General features: G+C 43.0%; 1 protein-coding gene and 1 pseudogene across 1 annotated transcript; both read left to right on the top strand.

The window, feature by feature from the left end:
• Positions 1–1932: 1932 nt before the first annotated feature.
• On the top strand, positions 1933–16892 carry LOC140581937 (class I histocompatibility antigen, F10 alpha chain-like). The gene is made up of 8 exons (XM_072705840.1): positions 1933–2055; positions 5130–5390; positions 11500–11778; positions 12189–12488; positions 12577–12675; positions 12845–12862; positions 13041–13112; positions 16753–16892. The coding sequence occupies exons 1-7, from the start codon at positions 1998–2000 to the stop codon at positions 13088–13090; spliced, it is 1065 nt and encodes a 354-aa protein (XP_072561941.1). The 5' UTR covers positions 1933–1997; the 3' UTR covers positions 13091–13112; positions 16753–16892.
• Positions 14992–21362, top strand: LOC140581987 (class I histocompatibility antigen, B alpha chain-like; annotated as a pseudogene).
• The last annotated feature ends 569 nt before the right edge of the window (positions 21363–21931 follow it).

Genomic DNA, 21931 nt, shown 5'->3' with positions numbered 1-21931 from the left:
GAGACTCAAACCCAGGGCCCAGAGGTGACAGTGCTAACCACTGCACTACTGCAACACCCCACTGACAAGCTACAAAAGGATAAACTTTACTATACCTGAATGTATATAGTTGAAGCAGTACTTCAAGCAGCTGAATCGGTAATCGAAATATCTAAAGCAGTATAACACAAACATGTATTTTTGCTGCAGGAACAAACAGAAGTCATTCACTTCTGATCATGTAAGTACCAACATCACACAGGTATTTCAAACCGGCTGGGATGACAGACTCAGTTCATACAAAGAGCTCTGTACTGTCACCATCGTAGTTCAAAATGAAGCATTGAAGTTGAAACAGTCTGAGAGTTATTTTAGAGCTCGATGAGATCTGTAATGAAAGTTAGAGGGAGGGTGATATGAGATTCTGTGCATTTTTTTGCTGGACTAAAAATGAGAGACAGGAAAAATAAGTCATAGACTCATTTTGGTTTCACACAAATTTCATAGCTCTCTAGGAAGAATAAATGAAACCGCTTTGAGATCATAGGTGGTCCTAGACCCTCTTTCTCCCTGGCTTCCATCATTACGCTGGTGACAGACACACGGCTCCCTCGCTGTTATGAGGTGGCTTCCTCACTCCAGGCTTGAACAGCAATGATGGCTGGTTTTCTTCTATAAATAAGCTTGGATATACTGCAAAACCTTTTAAAATAGCTGTTATTAGACCTATTTAAAAGAAATAAATTCTTGAACCTAGTGATTTAGGAATTTATAGGCATATCTCAAATCTTATCATTCGTCCACTTGAACAATGAATCTTCCAAGCCCACCAAAGTACCCCTTGTAAGAAAACAAAAATTAGGTAAGTAAATAAAAAATTGTGACAAAAGTTCAGAATTTCAGTTTTATTTCATGGTATGTGCATTTTTATGTGTCAAACAACAATGAACACAGCACTGTTTGTATCAGACAAGCCAATGTTTGGTGAGTGAAAGTATAAGAACAAATGATCGTAAAGAAAATTAAGGTAAATAACTTTTAATATTTCATGGCATTTTCCTTGCATGCAATAACTGCATCAAACCTCTAACTCACTGACATCACCAGATTGTTTTCTTTTCTTTTGTGATGGTTTTCCAGGCTTTTACTGCAGCCTGTTTCAGTTGTTTGTTTCAGGGTGTTTCTCCATTCAGTATTGCCTTTAGGAGGCACAGTGCATGTTCAGTTGTGTTAAGGTCTGATGATTGACATGGCCAGTTGGAATTCTTACACTTTTCCCCCAATGAAGTTCTTTGTTCAGTTGGCAGTGTGTTTCTGGTCATTGTCTTGCTGTATGATAAAGTTTGTCCACATTAATTTAGATTCATTTCTTTGTAAGTTGACAGACAACATATTTCCATAGACTTCTGAAACTTTCGGCCCAGATTCAATCTTTTTATCAGAAACCCAAACATCTTCGGTGTAAAGCAAAAATAAATGAATCTGCCTTGCCGTTCCAAAACTTTCAGAAGGGACTGTATAGGAAGTTAAACACTCCCCTTTATATGCCAGTCCCTGGTTCAGCCATCTTTTCAGAAGTTACAAAGATTTTGAAGTTAAAGGTGTCTTTTATAAAACACTGCTTTGAGTTATGTAAAGTTGTAATGTAATGCTGGCTTTTCCCCCTCATTGCTAAAGTCATAGGTCATAAAGTCATAGTCATAATTTATTAGGAATATATTATTTATTAAACCAGTATTAGTACTTGTTGAAACAATGCTAATGCACCACTTAGCCAAGCTGACTGGAATATACAGAACTCAATTCTCAACAACATCTTGGGTCATATTAACTTTGGCCTCTGATAGAACACTCATCGTCATCTCCAAAACATCCTGGAGATGTGTGATGTCAGGTCTTCGCTTGGTTACAGTTGGTAAATTTTTTTGTTTGCTTTGATAAAACATCCAGGTCTGCAGGTACTGGTACAGAGTCTGTTTTTCTTTCTCTTACCTATTAAATCCTCGATCTCCCACAACATGCGGAAAGCTCTGCTTTTTGCACTCATTTTGTTTGGCGTTGACTGGATATTTGCAGGTAAATTGAAATAAATTTGATTTTGCTTCAGCTATTTCTAAAGCTTTATAGGGTTTGGTTATGTGATTTTTATTAGTTTTGAGATTGCTGAGTAAATGGCATTCAGTTTGCGGGCAATTTTCATATTTAAAGTGTTTCATTTTATATCTGAAAGCATAGTGTGACGCCACGGGACTGACAAGTAAACACTGATTTTAAAAATGCACTCAGAATTTAGGTTTAGGTCATACATGTCAACCCAACTGCAGTGAAAACCTGTACATTTCCGTGAAAACCATAAGCCATCAAAAAGACTGTTTATGATCATATATTTTAGCTTTGATTTCTCGATCCAGTCACACTGTAGCGGCGGTGAGGTGGCTCCACATAGCAGAGCCTGCTACATCTGCATGTCCAGACATGCTGGCGGGCCGTGATTATAGCCCTGTGTATGTCTGGTAAATAGCTGTCTGTTTTAGTGTAACACCTGCTCCCGTTTAACGCGTGTACCTTTACCAGTGCTGTATGTGTAATCCTGACATGACCCATCATTTGTGTGCTTTACCATCTACTGTGTAACCTCCCTGCATTTTCCTCCTATGTTGTCACTTTGTTGTTGTTACTTGAGATCGGCCATTTTAAGGGTTCTAAAAAAAAAAAAAAAGCAACTTTGTGTTAAACCGGTTCTCCTTATCTTTTTTGATGTGGCTGCAAAGCTTTTGCCTACCTGATACTACAATGCTGAAGACGCACCTCACCTGAAAGCTTTGATAAATAATGCAGGGGGTGTTTCGCATCGCGTTGACATGTCTCAGTTATTTTAGGCACAACTGACAGCAGTGTCACAAACAGAGACCCCCGGCATATTCCTTTATATCCCGGAAATGAATGCAGGGAGGCTAAGGAGGGTGGCAAATATTTTTAAGTGTATTCAGATAAGCCTTCAGGGCCACGTCCTGAGGTTGGTGCATGGAGCCATCGGGGCTGGCCACTTCAGGGTGATGAAGATGGTGGAAAAGCTGTGGAAAAAGTTTGGAGATCACTAAAAATATTGGTTGGGACAATTTGGTATTCCCAGAATATTGGTAGAGACATCTCTACCATCCATACCCAAATCACCGTCCTTGCCACCATGTCTGGTACCTGCACCACACTGGGGTCAGGATTGGGGATGGAAGTGGAGGTGTTCCAGCTGAGCTGGGAACGCGCCCCCAGACTTTCCACGGCGCACTGCCGCCTGTCCCTGAGCTGTCACTGGCTGAACTGCCACTGCAGTGTGGTGATTAGGGCTCGGCAGTTACCCTGTTCCCTGGGAGAGAGGCTTAGGGGGGCTGGCAGTGCCTCCCCTTCCGGCAACATCACCAAGTGGCCTGCAGTCTCTTCAGAGGACCTGGGTGAGGTAGGGTTCCAGGGACCCTTTCCCATCATAGCAGGTTCAGCGCCCCTACTAGCCAGGCTGCGCGCAGGATATTGAGCTGTTCATACGCTGCTCTGATGCTTGCTTGGCTCAGAAGGGTCCCAGTCGGGAGTCTCTAGCTCCCCTGCAGCTATACCGGGTGGATGCCCCCATGAAGCATGTGGGGATGGACGTCCTGGGCCCCTTTACTCACACATCACCCAGGAACCGCTACACACTCGTGGCCATGGACTACTTCACAAAGAGGCCTGAGGCTAAAACGCCACCACCACAGCAACGACGCTCTTACTGGAATTTTTCTGCTGCTTTGGAGCCCCGAAGGAACTGCACAGCAAACAGGGGAGGAACTTTGAAGCGCCGAGCTCATCAACCAGCACCTGTGCAAGAGGGAAGTCCCCCTTCCCCTGGTCCTGTGGGCTTATTATGCAACGGTGCAGGAGAGAACCGGCTGCACCCCCCCGCCACTCTCATTTTTGACTGTGAGGTGCGGACCCCCAGTGGAAATGGTGTTTGGCTTTCCCCCAGAGAAGGAGCTACCGAAGACTCCAGGACTGGACTGCCTACAACATCTTTGGGAGCGCAGAGGACTCTATTTGGGCGTACTGCCCCATCGGGAAGAAGGGGCAGTCGCCCAAACTGGGCAGCCAATGGAGAGGCCCCAAGGAGATCCTGGAGCAAATCTCCAGTGTGGTGTACAGGGTGTGGATGCCAGAGTGGCACCGGACTGTCGTCCTGCATCATTACCACCTGACTCTGCACCAGCCCCTGGGCCACCACCCTTCACCAGGACCAAGGGTGAATACCTCCGCAGGTGAGACGGAGGATGGTGGTGGACTTGGGACCCAGCAGCTGCGGAGGGCTCGGCCCAGTGGGGGTACAGGGATGGGTAACCCCTCTAGGAGGGGGGTAGTGTAGCACTAGGGGTACCCATCGGGGAATGTGGCAGCATGCAGGACTGCTGGCAAGTGGAAATACTATAAGTAACTGTGTAGTTAATGTGTATTATGTTGTTAATGTGTTGTACATTAATGTCATGTGTAGTGTTTAATGTTATGTGTGGTAAATAATGTGTGTATGTGTGTGTGTGTGTGTGTGTGTAACACGGTGGGCAGTGTGTGTAAACATCTATAATGCTGCCTTTTGTTTCTCGCATCTGCATTTCTTTGAATTTAGTGTATCTTTTTTAGTTCTTTTGAAAAACTAGGGACAATCAAAGAATATGTTTAAAGCTATTTATCTCAGTAATAAATGTATATTTGCTTGGAAAAAACACACAATTCAGTATTATAAGCAAATTAACTGGAACACAAGAAAAAAAATAATAAGACTTTCTTATGTTCACCAAAGGGTTACTGATATCTTGCTGGATGGCTAGATGAACATCACTTCAGTTCCCTAACCTCTCCTCAGAGACACCTCAGACATTCCATGTATTCATTAAATTTCACCACCAGCTCATTAATTCATTCATTTAATTAGTTAACAAAAGTCAATGAGGTATTGATTAGCCATAGGATGTTGATCAAATGAAAAAATACATGGGTGTATTGGACGGTTGCTGCAAATACCAGGGTGACTTTAGGAATTGCAAATAGGAATAACGAAACCAAATTTCCCCCTGGGATAAATAAAGTATTCCGATTGTGATTCTGATTATTAGTGTGTTTTTTTTCCCCAGTGTCGCACTCCCTGCAGTATGTCTACAGCGGCACGTCAGGGATACGGAACCTCCCAGAGTTTATGATTGTCGGGCTGGTGGATGGAGAGCCCTTTGTTTACTATGACAGTAACATACGCAGAATGACTCCTCGCCAGGACTGGATGGCAAAGTCTGAGGGTCCTGATTACTGGGACAGGAACACCAACAAATCCAGGATCCATGAGCAGGTGTACAAAGCCAACATTGAAACTGCAAAGCGGTGTTTCAACCAAACCGGAGGTGAGTGTTGCGTGTTTATGACAGTGACCCTGACAGTGTAATATGCTTGTTATAGCTCTAGAGATTTGGCTGAGATTTCTGGGATTGCTGTAGAGCAGGGGTGCCCAATCTTATCCGCAAAGGGCCGGTGTGTATGGGGGTTTTTGCTGCAACTCCCTAATGAGATTACTACGGTAATTAGAGAACTGATTGGCTGAACAGTCCTCATACCTAGGTTTGAACAGCTGACCTACAGGATATCCCAAAAACCCGCATACACACCGGCCCTTTGGGGATAAGATTGGGCACCCCTGCTGTAGAGGCTGCTGGGATTGCTTCGCTGTGCAGGAGTGGTGTAGACGCTGTGTGCACTTGTGTTGTGCGCCGGTTGAAGCGGTTGACGGCAATTATCTGGAAGAATATTTCAGTGTTTGTGTGCCAGTACGGTTACGTGGGTGGTTGTTATTTCATTTTTAACTTTTTTTTTTTTCTCGGTCTATGTGAGTTCTTGTCTGTCCTTGTTAATTGACTGCGTGAGTGATAAAGCCTTCAAAGGAAAGCTGCTTTATGAATCGGTGTTCTAATAGACACCACCTGAACAACACACCATCCTCAACTAGCATGATAGTCCTATCCTGACACGTCACCAATATGTTGAGGTAAAATTGAGTTTTATTTTATATTTTATTATATTAAGAGAGGGGCAATTAAAAGTACGGTAAATAGCCTACGTATTTATGTATACCGCTGGAGTAAAACGTGGGCACAATTTTTAGTTGAGTATTTGTTAAAAAGGTAGGAAACATGTCTTGCTGGCCCCAACAGGTGCTCCACGTGAATCGGATGCCATCTTCAACAACTTCCCCACGGATAGCCACTGCAGGCGGGTACTATATATGCCGATGGCACGGAGGCCGTCCATTACGTTACTACGTTAGGCTGTCACTCATCATTCCACGCCCCTCTCAGCTGACACCACGCCCCTACGCCAAATCAGTCCCAAAAGTCCGAAACTGAAAAGGAGATCCGAATCCGAAAAAAAAAAACTTGAAACTGAGAAAAAAAAACCTGAATCTGAACTGAAAAAGATAAGACCTAAAATATTGAAATATATATTAAAGTGAAACATGAAAATAAAACATTTATTTAAAAAAAATCCAGCACTGAATCAAAATCATTTTTAAGCCAAAAAAAACTTTCAAACGTCTTTTTATTTTGAATACATCGTTGTACTTTTTAAAGTTCAACAGCAAAACTTGAACTTTCAGTTTCAGATTTTTTTTTCAAATTAACGAAACTTTTAGCCCTAATTTAGCTCCATATCAGAAGAGCAAAGTCGAAATTAAAAGTATACAATGTTAGTAAGGCTAACTTTAAAGGTATGAGACTGAAACTAGAAACTGTAAACTGGATGGAGTTAAATAGCAAACAGTTGAAGAGGCATGGGAATTTTTCAAAAGCACATTGTTGCAAGTGCAAGAGGACTTCATACCTCTTTCCAGCAAAACTAAATCTAGGAAATGACAACCAAGGTGGTTTACTAAGGAAATTAAGAATAAAGTCAGGAGGAAAATGGCTCTGTTCCACAATTGGAAAATAATTAAATAATTAAAATGATTTCAAAATTAAGCAGGAGTATGTAAGTCTACAGGTAGCTAAAAAATAACATTAGACTGTCCAAGAGGGATGTAGAAAGAAAAATTGCATTGGAGACTAAGGATGACAATAAAAGTTTCTTCCAATATTTTAACTCCAAAAGAGCTCTAAAAGCTGAAATCACTAATTTGCAGGATAGTAAGGGACTTATAATTGAAAATGAAATTGATATAGTAAATGAGTTTAATGATTATTTTTCACGGGTGTTCACAGTAGAGAACACAAGTAACTTGCCACCAATTAGTACGAATACAGCGTCGTCTATGACCAATATATGTATAACTGAGGTTGATGTGATACTAAGCCTAGCTAAACTCAAAATAAATAAATCGCAGGGGCCTGATGGCATCTTACCTATAGTCTTAAAAGAGATGAGGGATATTATTAGCCAACCTTTAACTTTAATATTCCAGAAATCGTCATCTGTGGGTGTGGTACCTTCAGATTGGAAGCATGCTAATATAACACCCATATTCAAAAAAGGGGATAGAAGTAATCCAGCAAACTATAGACCAATCAGTTTAACTAGCATTACTGGAAAGATAATGGAAGCTATAATCCAAGTGAAAATGGTAGATTACCTAGATGCAAATAACATTCTGAGGGATAGCCAACATGGATTTAGGAGAGGTAGATCCTGTTTAACGAATCTACTTGAGTTCTTTGAGGAAGCTACAAGTGAAATTGATCACAAAAAGGCCCACGATGTGATCTACTCAGATTTCCAGAAGGCCTTTGATGTTGTCCCCCACAAACGGCTCTTGCTAAAGCTCAAAGCTGCAGGGATTTTAGGAACTGTGGCAGCTTGGATTGAAAACTGGCTAACTGACAGGAAGCAGCGAGTAGTTATTAGAGACACAAAGTCACAGTGGGCCTGTGTTCATAGTGGGGTACCGCAGGCTTCAATTTTAGGACCACTGTTGTTCCTAATTTACATGAATGATACAGTACAGTGGGTATGGAAAGTATTCAGACCCCCTTCAATTTTTCACTCTTTGTTATATTGCAGCCATTTGCTAAAATCATTAAAAATATTTTTTTTCCTCATTAATGTACACACAGCACCCCATATTGACAGACAAAAAAAAGAATTTTTGAAATTGTTGCAGATTTATTAAAAAAGAAAAACTGAAATATCACATGGTCCTAAGTATTCAGACCCTTTGCTGTGACACTCATATATTTAACTCAGGTGCTTTCCATTTCTTCTGATCATCCTTCATTCATTCATTTGAGTCCAGCTGTGTTTGATTATACTGATTGGACTTGATTAGGAAAGCCACACACCCGTCTATATAAGACCTTACAGCTCACAATGCATGTCAGAGCAAATGAGAATCATGAGGTTAAAGGAACTGCCTGAAGAGCTCAGAGACAGAATTGTGGCAAGGCACAGATCTGGCCAAGGTTACAAAAAAATTTCTGCTGTACTTAAAGTTCCCAAGAGCACAGTGGCCTCCATAATCCTTAAATGGAAGACGTTTGGGACGACCAGAACCCTTCCTAGAGCTGGCCGTCCGGCCAAGCTGAGCTACTGGGGGAGAAGAGCCTTGGTGAGAGAGGTAAAGAAGAACCCAAAGATCACTTTGTCTGAGCTCCAGAGATGCAGTCAGGAGATGGGAGAAAGTTGCAGAAAGTCAACCATCACTGCAGCCCTCCACCAGTCAGGGCTTTATGGCAGAGTGGCCTGTCGGAAGCCTCTCCTCAGTGCAAGACACATGACGGCCCGCATGGAGTTTGCTAAAAGACACCAGAAGGATTCTGAGATGGTGAGAAATAAGATTCTCTGGTCTGATGAGACCAAGATAGAACTTTTTGGTCTTAATTCTAAGCGGTATGTGTGGAGACAATCAGCCACTGTCACTTGTCCAATACAGTCCCCACAGTGAAGCATGGCGGTGGCAGCATCATGCTGTGGGGGTGTTTTTCAGCTGCAGGGACAGGACGACTGGTTGCAATCGAGGGAAAGATGAATGCGGCCAAGTACAGAGATCCTGGACAAAAACCTTCTCCAGAGTGCTAAGGACCTCAGACTGTGCCGAAGGTTTACCTTCCAACAAGACAATGACCCTAAGCACACAGCTAAAATAACGAAGGAGTGGCTTCACAACAACTCTGACTGTTTTTGAATGGCCCAGCCAGAGCCCTGACTTAAACCCAATTGAGCATCTCTGGAGAGACCTAAAAATGGCTGTCCACCAACGTTTATCATCCAACCTGACAGAACTGGAGAGGATCTGCAAGGAGGAATGGCAGAGGATCCCCAAATCCAGGTGTGAAAAACTTGTTGCATCTTTCCCAAGAAGACTCATGGCTGTATTAGCTCAAAAGGGTGCTTCTACTAAATACTGAGCAAAGGGTCTGAATACTTAGGACCATGTGATATTTGTTTTTTCTTTTTTAATAAATCTGCAACAATTTCAAAAATTCTTTTTTTTTTGTCTGTCAATATGGGGTGCTGTGTGTACATTAATGAGGAAAAAAGTTATTTTAAATGATTTTAGCAAATGGCTGCAATATAACAAAGAGTGAAAAATTGAAGGGGGTCTGAATACTTTCCGTACCCACTGTATTGACACCAATACATACAGTAAACTGGTTAAATTTGCAGACGACACCAAGGTGGGTGGTGTAGCAGATACTGATCTAGCAGGAGAGAGGCTACAACGGGATCTGGATTTAATTAGTGACTGGGCTGATACTTGGTAGATGAAATTTAACATGGATAAATGTAAGGTAATCCATGCAGGGAGCAGAAATATAAAGTACAGATATTTTATGGGTTCCACTGAAATAAAGGTAGCTGATTATGAGAAAGATCTCAGTGTGTATGTTGATGCTTCCATGTCCCACTCTCGCCAGTGTAGGGAAGCAATAAAAAAGGCCAATAGGATGTTGGGTTATATCTCTAGGTGTGTGGAGTTTAAGTCAAGGGAGGTGATGTTACATTTATATAATTCCTTGGTAAGACCCCACCTAGAATATTGTGTGCAGGTTTGGTCACCATACCTTAAGGAGGACATTGCTGCCTTAGATAAGGTGCAACAGAGGGCTATGAGAATGATTCCTGGTCTTAGAGGACTATCTCTTATGAGGAGAGGTTAGCTGAGCTAAATCTGTTTAGTCTTGAGCAAAGGAGACTAAGGGGGGACATGATCCAGGTCTATAAGATTCTAACAGGTCTGGATGCTGTTCAGCCAAATGGCTCTTTCAATATTAGTTTAAATACTAGAACTCGTGGCCATAAGTGGAAATTAGCGGGAGAACATTTTAAAACAAATTTGAGGACGCACTTCTTTACACAGCGTGTAGTTAGAGTATGGAATAGTCTTCCTGCTAGTGTAGCGGTAGCTAAAACCATGGGTTCCTTTAAATCAGAGCTCGATAAGATTTTAACAACTCTGAGCTATTAGTTAAGTTCTCCCCAAACGAGCTTGATGGGCCGAATGGCCTCCTCTCGTTTGTAAATTTCGCATGTTCTTATGTTATCTAATGGCTCTGCTCACGCTGAACATGTTAAAGCAGCACAGAGCGCAAGACACACTGTTATAGGGCGACTCAGCACATTGTGTACATTTGCAGGCTGCGTTTATTTGGCTGATGCCATTTAAGTCATTTAACATGAGAGCACCTTAACTCATGATGGAAAGTAAAAATAAAATGATCCAAAAATAAAAACTCAGAAGAAATTTGTTTTATCATTACTGTTTGTTTTTTTTTTCCACAAAATGTTTTCAGATGTTGAGGCATGTGGCTGTTTTACTGCAGAATGTTTTCTGCTGTTTACTTTCTGAACATAATCAGTCGTGACAAATTTGGAAAGCAGTACAAATTTCCCGGTGCATAAATAAAACTGCTGCAACTGGGCCATAAAAAGCAGTGTTTACTGTAATTTAACTATAAGGTCAATAAGTCTTATTTTCATAATAAGCATGTGAACTGTGGCAGCAGCGATTATAATTGATGCATGCTGCAGTTTTGGAACTAGAACTGGCTTAGAGGCGGACAGGCTCATTTGGGAGCCTGGGCCGCTCATTCACAAGCTTACAGCACTGCAACGCTAATCACACCTCGACCAATCAAATACAATGTATGGATGGTCCCTGGAACTTGATCTCTTCTTGTTGAGCTACAGGAGCACTCAATGGATGCATCCCTTCCCTCTACTATTCGTCTTTCTTAGATCAGTTGTGTTTATTATTTAAAAATACAAAACAATATAATAGTGATAATCAACAATCATAAGCTTTTTGTGGTGTGTGTATGTGTGCTGTGATTTCAATTTTTTCTCATTCTCCAGCTCGTGTGTGAATTTAATGTCACACAGTTAAAAAGGCCTGAAAGCTGCAGTGTACATGCAGGATGCTGAGAGTGAGGAGCTGCTGACAGGCCTGTTTGAAATGCTGTGAAAATGACGCCCAGAGGATGAAACCATATCAAACCTGCCTGCTAATTCTCTCCTCTTTCTGTTCAGGTATCCACACAGTTCAGATGGTGCTTGGCTGTGAGTGGGATGATGAAACTGGGGCCACAGGTGCTCTTGAACAATTTGGCTATGATGGGAGTGACTTCATTGCATTAGACTTCAAGACCATGACTTATGTGGCTCCAGTTATGCAGGCGGTTCCCACTAAACAGAAGTGGGACAGTGGCAATGCTAGGAAAGATAGATATAAAAGTTACTTTACCCAGCAGTGCATTGAGTCACTGAAGAAGTATGTGAGCTATGGGAAGAGCACACTGGAGAGGACAGGTACAGTACAGCAGGGATGGGGTGTGGACATCTTGGGCTGGGGTGAAGATACTGATGTTGATGTCAGTTTTGTTTTTATGATCTTCATATTTAGGCTCCCCCTCCTGCCCAGTGATGTTTAAGCTCCTCTCAGCTCCTGCTCCTCCTTCCCATCCCCCCATGTGCTTCTGTCTGCCGTTCCACCTGGACTGATTCTCACAATCAGCAGTATTAGATGGTAGATCATTAACACCCTCTGGCAGAAATACTAAAGAATACAGCCGGGGGGGCACAGCTGTCCCTGTCCTGATGCAGGCTTATACTGTAGCTACAATGTATAGAATATTAATCACATTATGTATTTACAGGAGAGATTGCTGGTGATGAAGTGTAGCGTTTTATTTATGGATGTTTTTGTCTTTCTCCCCAAGTCCGCCCTGAGGTGTCTCTGCTGCAGAAGGACCCCTCCTCTCCTGTCACCTGCCACACAACCGGCTTCTTCCCCAAAAGGATCATGGTGACCTGGAGGAAAGATGGAGTGGACAAGCACAGTGATGTGGAGGTGGGGGAGACCCTGCCAAACGGGGACGGAACATTCCAGATCACATCGAAACTCACGGTGAAGACTGAGGACTGGAAGATGAACAGCTACAGCTGTGTCGTGCAGCACAAGAGCCTCCAGGATGACATTGCTGTGCTGCTGGAGGAGAAGAACATAAGGACCAATCAGGGTAAGAGGAGCAGCGACACAATAATGAGAGAGATCAGCTAATGAGCGTCACTGTCAGGGGTGAACATGGTGCTTTAACCTTATTTTAGGAGGCCTTCCCTGGGGCATCATCGTCGGCTGTGTGGCTGCTGCTCTGGCTCTCGTTGCTGTTGTCGTTGGGGTCGTGTTGTGGAGGAGGAACAGGACAGGTAACAGAAAAGCCGACAGACACAGACAACAATGGCGTCCAACTGAAACACCAGTGACATGTTTCAAAGCATGTAACTGCACACAGTCATTATACTGGGGCCTCTGACACTCGAATGATGCACAGAGTCTGAGTGCCTGTGTCTGACTCTGTGTCCCTCTGTGTTTCAGGCTATGGGAAAGCCGGCAGTGAGTATTGTTACCCTGTATCGCTGTTGCCACAACTATATACATGTATAAAGAGCATTTAAATCTGAAATTGATTTAAGTGGAAATATCACCTTGAATTAATTGCCTGCAGTCCTTTAGTATGTATGTATAGAATATAACCAAACCCTGTGACTTTATCTGTGGTTTTTCCCTGTAGCGTCTGACACTGATTCTGAGAACTCCAGCCAACTGCAACCAACAGCATGAGTTCATCCTCCATGATGTCACAGTAAGTCCTGTTAACATGGAACAAACCTTCTGACAAGTTATTTACATTGTTACGGGCACATTCATTTAAAATTTGTATTATTCCTTGTTGTCATATGAACCATGTATTAGGGCTGCACGATTTATCGATTTCAAATCGCAATCGCAATTTGAAACAATGCGATTAGGAAGTCGCAAAAATCGTGATTTAGGATACACATTATACAGCACGTCGGACCCAGGGTTTAAAACTGCTGTGAGAATAATTTTAGAAATCCATGCCGTGCTCCCTGTGTGACAGTCATTCTCACCAATCACAAGCGCCGTGCTTTTCGCATGCCATGCAGTCATGCTCACCAATCAGAAGTGACGCAAGAAGGCGTATAGGCCCACAAACAGCAAACACGTGAAACCCAAGGAAAATGTTACATTGGCGGTGCGGAAAAATACTGATTCCGCCACTGAGCTGTAAGTGAATTGGCTTCCTATTTCATGGTCCGAGATTGTTTCAGAAAGGTCCTATCATCAATATAACTGGCGAGCTCCTTTTAAACACCAGCTGCAATATACTTCAGTGTATCATACCTTTGGTTTTTTAATAGACAATAGCATTAGTATACCGCTAACCCATCAAAACAACGAGACAGTCAGTAATTCTCACAGCAATGGAGTCGGTGACCTCCAAAAAAGCCGTAAAACCCACAATACAGTGGAGATTAATCCCACAACAGTAATAAAATAAAAGTATTGCTTTAACATAAATACTAAAAGAATAGATCGCTTTAATCGGTATTACAGTTGGGTGTGGGCACACGGTCTTATTTAGAAAACATACAAAAAGAGATGCATATAATGTTTAATCATTCGTTTTGTATTTGTCCGAGTAACAAAGCAAAGGAATGAGAAGTTGCTTCAGTCGAAACCTGCATTTTACTTCTCATTTAAAATAAAATGCAGAGTTGGCAACTTTGGTCAGCTGCATGGAGTGAGATTTTCTGTTCTCTGTTCTGCATACACATTTACATGTATGTAAGTTTTATTACCTTGTAAATAGTCTGTATAGGGTTTGCAAACTGCCGTAACGTTTTGATGCAGCTAATTTTAAGTTCAGAATGGAATATACTGTATATTTGGGTTATATCGCAAAAGTTTTGAAAAACATGACTTTTTTTTTTTTTCCTCCTGCCGTTTTTTTTTCTGCTCCTTTGTCACCTTAAGGGTTCCCTACCTTAGGGGCTCCGTACATAAGTGTTTAATAATGCGTTTAAATAATGTAATGTGCTCTGTCCAAATAGCACACTCATTACATCTAGAAAACATTTCTTTTTCCATAAGCACAAGTGCACATTTGCCATACCTTTGCCTCAAGCATAGCTGTCAAGTCTCCCGTTTTGGCCGGGAAACTATCGTATTTTACCCCTCTTTCCCGCCGACCTCCCGTATTAGTATTTTCCCATAAATCTCCCGTATTATAATATCATTTTTAAAAAATTCCTCTGCCTCTCCAAACTGAACTGTCAGTAGCCTCGCGAGAACTGCCACCTGCAGTAGTCTGCAGGTCATTTACAACATTAACCAGGTCATAAATGCAGAGGTTAAAATGGCAATTCTGTGTGCGAAAAACAACGTTACTTTCACCTTCTGTGACGACTTCAACAAGGATACAAAGTCTGCAACAAATCTGTATAATAAGTCATTAGTGAATGCCAGAGAGCCACATGAGTGAACATTAGAAATTAAAAGAAAATGTGTAATGAAAATAAAATGTAAATGGTTATTTTTGATTTCTTGTACACCTGTCTTAAAATGTAAGGGATACTGGAGCTTGTTTGGGGTGCTGGGATGGCTCGCGGCGGGTGCCGGAAAATTTCCCTTATTTTCAAATCCAAAACTTGACAGGTATGGCCAGAAGTGGGCCAGAGCAGCAAGCCATTAACTATTTTTTAATAAAGTATTTAATATGTGGCCCATATCTGTTTTGTGACATTTTGGCCACATATGTCTAATCAAAAGTGGGCCACTTTTGGCATGCATCCGTTTGCCGGTGCCGGAACCGGGCCAGCAGTGGCACACATTTGCCAGAAGTGGCCCACATCCGCATGCTATCTGGGTCTGTTCTGTGGTTTTTATTTCTGAGATTTCTTGATAATCAGTATTCAGTTGCAAGCATATTTTAGATTTAAAGTGTTTAATTTTATATATGAAATAATGTTGTTTTCTTAGGCCTAATATACTGTAAGTCCCATTTGAGGCCTTAAGTTACCTTCTTCTTTGGCAAGATCTCTGCCACCTTAGGGGATGTTGTTTTGACAGAATCCTATAGAGGGCGCTGTGAATGCTATATCGAAGATTCCAGGAATGTTTTAAGCATGACATTTTTGTGTTATTACTAAAAGAATAGTAATAACTCAAATGTTTTTGCTACCGATGTTAGAGACACATGGCCACTGGTTCCCAAATTTTATTTGTTCATTTAAATAAAATTCATTACATTTGGGATTTGAGTTGTGTAATGAATAATTTTGTATTATTATTATTAGACACTGCCTGGCCAAAAAAAAACGTCATCATTTGAATTTATATCAGCAAATACTTAAGAGCCAATGACTGGATCATTATTACAGTTCAGCAACATTATGCACCAATAAAGTAAAGTCAGCTGAGTACCTGAATCTACTGAATGGCCAGGTTACAGCTCCATTCATCATCAATGGATTTTTTCTTCCCTGTTGGCATGGGCATATCCCAGGAAGAGAATGCCAAAATTCAATGGGCTCGAATTGTCAAAGAGTGGTTCAGGGAGCATGAGGAATCATTTTCACGTATGACTTGGTCATCACAGAGTTGTGACCTTAACCTCATTGAAGGTCTTTGGGATGTGCTGAGGTGTGCATGTGTGTGTGAATGGTGTGTGAGTGTGCCCTGCGATGGGATGGCCCCCCATCCAGGGTTGTTCCCTGCCTCGTGCCCATTGTTTCCGGGATAGGCTCCGGACCCCCCGCGATCCAATAGGATAAGCGGGTTGGACAATGGATGGATGGATGGGATGTGCTGAAGGAGGCTTTATGGAGGTTCAACTCACTTGTCAATACAGGATCTCGGTGAGAAATGAATGCAAATCTGGATGAGAATAAAGGGTGAGATGTTGCATGAGCTTGTGGAAACAATGCCATGACCAATGTGCGCCATAATGAAAGCTAAAGGCGGTCCAACGAAAAATTCAAATTTTTTTAGCCAGACAGTGTATGGTTACCAGGCTGCGGTCTGGAAAGGGCTTCTGCCGTCTCTCACTGAGAGCTGAGAGGCTCTGATGGAGCTCCTACCCCCAAAGCCATCACACTGCTTAATACTTAGTTGACTCTTCAAATTCATGTTCTCTCCTTATTTATCTCACAATTGATTTGATTGGTGCTGCACATCTTTGGTCTGTTCATTTTTTAGAGTATAACTTTACTTATTTATGACTGTTTGTTATATTTTTACTTTTAATGTTTGTTTTGTTTATTATGGCGGAGTTCACACCTTGCATTTCATTGCATGTCACAAATAAAAACCTTTAATCTTTCAATTCTTACAAAATTTATTTGTATAAATGATCAGAAACATACAGTGATCACTGTGCTCCAGTGTCAGTAACTGTAATGTGTGTCTTGTTGTCCCAGTGACGCACTCCCTGCAGTATGTCTACAGCGGTATGACAGGGATACCTGAGATTACTGGGACAGGGAGACTCAGCACTTCGTGGTGGAGAGCAGGTGTTCAAAATCAACACAGAAGTGGCAAAGCAGCGTTTCAACCAAACAGGAGGTAAGTGCTGCATGTTTACAGCAGTGAGCCTGACATCTTATACATTCGCTTGCTGTATTTAATTTTCTGGTGGCTTTTTTAAAGTACTTATTAATATTCATAGATTAAACTAGATTTCTCTGTTTTTTTCCTAAGAATTGATATTGTATACATACACAATAGCATATATATTAGAGTCTAAGAGTTTCATATGAATCAGTTTCATATGAAATTACTAAGCAATTTCTCATCAGGAGACAGATCTGATACTGTAACTCTGAAGATATTATTTTTGTGTAGGGGAGTTCTGCCCATCTCTGTGTGACCATGGTATTTTACTTACATTTGAACAGAAAAGGTGGCTTCAAGAGCCTCTGTCCTTTATACACAGAGCTTATAGACTGACACTGTGCTCACAGACTCACACTATAGCTCTGAGGTACATGGGGGGGGGTCATTTATTCTCTGAGGAAGCTGTGGATTCTGTTCAGTTTCACTTCTTTTTTCCTTTGCCACTGGACAGATTTAATTGGAGCGTTTAAAACAACTGACATCCCAGGGCTAAGGTGACAGTCAGACTGTGCCACTGACTGCAGAGTGCACAGGGACTAATGCATGCAGCTGCGTCAAAACCACCATGCCATGTGGTGACAAACAGGAAATGTATTTATCGATGACACTCTCCCTTCATTTCCCTCCATGGTAACCATGAGATGCTGTTTGACTGGGTCTCATCAGATGTTGGCCGTATGAACCTTGGCTTCTCTCCTTCATCCTGACAGTCTCACATCCCACAGGATGCAGTTCTCTGGGCTGCTCAGTACACAGTGACACAGGACGTGTAGTTGAGGGTGAGAGCAGTGAGCTCAGCCCTCAGAGTGTCACAGCATCTTTCACAAGCCAGAGCCGAATGAGCAGGAATCGCTGATGGAGGTGGAGCTCTGCAAAGCTCCTCATGTGCAGATTAGCTTTTCTCTCCTGGATTTGGGGACAAAAGACTCACCGAAGCTTCTAGTAGCTGGTTCCCACCAAAGTTTCCCTCTAGATCAGTGTTTCCTAATCTGGTCCTCAGGGACCCACAGACAGTCCACGTTTTTACCGGGAGCTGAGGACCGGATTGGGAAACACTGCGTGGGAAATAGGCGGAGCTTGAAATCTCACAGTAAATGATGAGAGTCTCAGGGCCGAAGCTGTACCAACCTATGCTGAACCCAGAATGGCAGATGAACATCGTCGCCATTCACTGTTACTCATTTTAATCAGGAAACGTGCAGCAGGCGGACCTGAAACCGCTCACGCCAGCACCTGTGTGACTCATTTCGGTTCACTTATGGACGCCATATCTAGCTGTTCAAAAAGCCACTCGGCGCACTGGTCATGTGATGTGTGGTTTTATAATGATGAGACTCATTACTCATTAGAGCACAGCTGACTGTAGCCATCTGAACCTGGCAGAGTCAGTCTGCTGTAACCCTCCTAACCCACTCTGCAGCCTTTCATAATAACCAAATTCACTTTTAATGCACCTCCTTTAAACTCCTGCACACAACGCGGACACAGTTCCTCCATCTCAAAGAGTCTAAAGGCAGCAGCTACTTGCTTGGTTCTCAATTTGCTCGTCGTCCGGCTCGTTCCCCGAGACCCAACAGCTGGCGGCTCTGAGCGTGACCCAGCATCCCGTAAATAAAAACCGCTGCCAAAGGCAGAGTCTCTGCTACGGCCGCAGAGAAGCTCCCTCTGACTCTGCATCATCCAGCTGGCTCACATGCCCTGCTGTCGGTGGTCCTGGTGAAGCTCTTCTCAGGACTGATCGCTCCCAATGTGGCTAAAGTCTCAGAGCCCAGCTCTCCTGCCTCTGCCCTGAAGCAGCTTCTCTCCATTGCCTCCCTCCTTTACTCAGTTTTCTCCCTGTTTTCTGGGACAGCTGCTCAGCACCCCAGTACATGCCCCTGGTGGACACCGCTGGTATTGTACTTAGAGTTTTTTATATATATAAAACAGAATAGGATGATATTCTCTTTTTGCCTGTCCCATCCTGCTCTCCATGAGACACAAACACAGATGAGAGCAAACTTGGGGTTCATGCCACAGGGCAGCCGCACATGGAGCTGGGGGTTAAACCAGCGACCTTTGGACCTCAGGCTGAGCCACACACCGTCCCGTAACATCTTCACCTGTCATGGGCTGTTTTGGCAGGCATACACACAGCCCAGATGATGTACGGCTGTGAGCTGGATGGTGACGGCACCATTCGGGGGTACAATCTGCAGGGGTACGACGGGGAGGATTTCATCAGCCTGGATCTGAACACTCTCACCTGGACGGCAGCCAACCAGAAGGCTGTAATAACCAAGCTGAAGTGGGACCCTAAGTATCAGCATATTCAAGGTTGGAAGAATTACCTGCAGATCACATGCATCGAATGGCTGAAGAAGTATCTGGACCATGGCAGAGACACCCTGCAGAAGGAAGGTGCAGGAACATGTGTTTGTCCATGATCAGTCACAGCATCTCATATTAATATAAATGTTAATATAAAACCTTCCTCTTCCTCTCTCACCCCAGTCCCCCCAGTCGTGTCTCTCCTCCACAGAGACGACTCCTCTCCTGTGATCTGCCACGCCACCGGCTTCTCCCCCAGCGGTGTGGTGATGTTCTGGCAGAAGGACGGGCTTGAGCTCCACGACGACGTGACGGTGGGCGAGACGGTTCCCAACGGCAACGGGACCTTTCAGAAGAGAATCAACCTGAGAGTGTCGCCTGAGGACCTGCGGGAGCACGTGTACACCTGCACTGTGCAGCACATCAGCGACGACCGCGACGTCGTCAAGGCGGTGATGGAGAAACAGATACTGAGCAACAGCAGTGAGTCACTATGAAGCAGCAAAGAGCTCAGGCTGAGGACTGGCGTTTACCTCAAAGGCAAATTTGGCTCATGTTGCCTTTATTCCTCGTTGCTGTGCACGCATGTGAACAGCCCAAAGCCCAACTGGCACCCATTCGCTCTCACTCCATCTCCACTGCATCCCCCTGTTTCTGATGAAATAATGACCATCCTTTGCTCTTTCTCCTGATGTAGTTTGTTTTACCTGCATTTGACTAAATGTAATCTAATACTTTAAATCATAAAGAAGACGGTGCCTGCAGATATCTAGCCAGTCTCTCCTCAAAGCTAAACATTTCTCGTATGAATGTGTATTCATTATTTATTGTGCTGGAATCGTCACCAAACAGTCCAGGAGAAGATCAGTCTGCTGGACAGTGTGTTTAATAATGCATCCGTCTCTCTGGATTTCTTTCTCCTTTTCTCCCATCCCTCCTTCTCTGTTTCTGATTCCAGATTCCGGCTCTCCCCTTACCCTCATCGGCGTCTATGTTTCAGTCTCTGTTCTTGTGGTGGCCGTTGGCATTGGTGCATTTCTGGTCTGGAGGAAGAGGAGTAACTCTAGTGAGTGAGGCAATGCCATGGTCACATGACACAATCAAACAGCAGCTTGGAAATGATATGTGTTTTAAACGAAGATCGTTAGTGTGATAAAAATCATCATCACGCCGAGTGCAGGAAAGAGCCAGAGACACAGGAAGTGATCAAGTCCCCGGGGCGGGGGGGCGGTGTTTATTTACGGTGTGGGTGAGGTGGTGAGGGGGCTGGGGTCCAGGTGCATCGTCCTCGGTGCTCTGTGGGCAGGGGGGGGTTCTGGCGCTTCGAAGGGTGAGCCAGGCGGGTAGGTGGGGGTCGGACCAGGCAGCAGTCAGTTGGATTGGAGTCATTCTGCCCCCTTTGCTTGGGAGTGAGTGTGGGGGCTCTGTAACGCCCGGAAGAGCCAGGAACAGCTGCCCATGATAGCTGACTGACACCTGGGAGTTGGTTGGGGCACCATCACCACTGCCCCCCCACCCCCCTGGTCACATTTGCCAATGTGTGGTTTTTGAAATGCCAATGTGTGGTTTTATTGCTGCTAACACACCGTCTCTTTCTGGGTTACAGGCTTCGTTCCAGCTAAAAGTAAAATTTACATACAAAAACTGTCCACTTATTGACCCCATTTTAATAAAAATAATACTCTGGATGTTGCCACATTTTTCCCTCCGTTGTATCCGATGATGATGATGATGACAACAATGACAATGATGATGATAACGATGATGATAAAGATGATGGTGATGACAATGATTATGGCTCCATTCATCCCAGATAGACTTCACCACAAAAAATGAGGGATGTCTAAGCTGAGGAATTACAAACTCAAATTTAAAATGATTTGCTAACAAACCAATGTAAAATAAATGTGTAAATGTTGCATTATGCAAATAATTCTTATTGACCTGGGGTAGTAAAATAATTGTGATGATGTCAGGCTAATTTGTGATTTCGCTTTTGTGTTGCCACATTAACTGAAATTAAGATTTTATATTTCCTGAAATGGGAAAAAAGAGCATTTTGTTTTATTCTTGAAATTATGTATTAAAATTAACATATACCTTTCCAAGACTTCCTTTCTTCATTTTTCATCTTCATTTTTGTATTTATATAAAGTCTTATACACAAACAAACTCTGATCCAGTGCAGTCACATCACTTTTGGTTTCCACAACTGATTACTAATAAACAACAGATGACATGCTAGGTCACCGCTGCCTGTCTGTTTGCAGCCCTGCACTGTGTTTGTCATTTGCATGTTCTCAGCACACTAACACGGGTTTCGTTTGTGAACTCCAGCTTCCCTTTTCAGTTCAAAAATATGCAGTCAACACGCTGGTGCTTCTAAAATCTCATTAATGCATAGATATGTATGTCACATACGGGTTAAATGCACAGGACACATTTCATTGTTGTGCACTGTGTGCTGTGGTGTGTCAACATTGACAATTAATCCCCTTCACTTCATATTCATCACTTCATACACTCCATCATCCAGACTAGCGCCTGTGTGTTTTCTCTGCAGGTGCTTGTGCATAGTGCTACTGCCGCTATGATACACCATCGAAACTTTGGACAGTGAAAAACCACCTTTTGTTTTGTGTTAATTAAGGATAACAGGAATCAAATGTAACA

This window comes from Paramormyrops kingsleyae, chromosome 23 (assembly GCF_048594095.1).
Source record: "Paramormyrops kingsleyae isolate MSU_618 chromosome 23, PKINGS_0.4, whole genome shotgun sequence".
In the NCBI taxonomy this organism is placed as follows: Eukaryota; Metazoa; Chordata; class Actinopteri; order Osteoglossiformes; family Mormyridae; genus Paramormyrops; species Paramormyrops kingsleyae.
This window is presented reverse-complemented; position numbering and strand designations above follow the sequence as displayed.

Coding starts and splice junctions, on each gene's coding strand:
- LOC140581937 (XM_072705840.1), top strand. CDS start 1,998: ATGCGGAAAGCTCTGCTTTTTGCACTCATTTTGTTTGGCGTTGACTGG. Junction 2,056..5,129: donor CGTTGACTGGATATTTGCAG/GTAAATTGAAAT, acceptor TTTTTTCCCCAG/TGTCGCACTCCCTGCAGTAT. Junction 11,779..12,188: donor GAGCACACTGGAGAGGACAG/GTACAGTACAGC, acceptor TTTCTCCCCAAG/TCCGCCCTGAGGTGTCTCTG.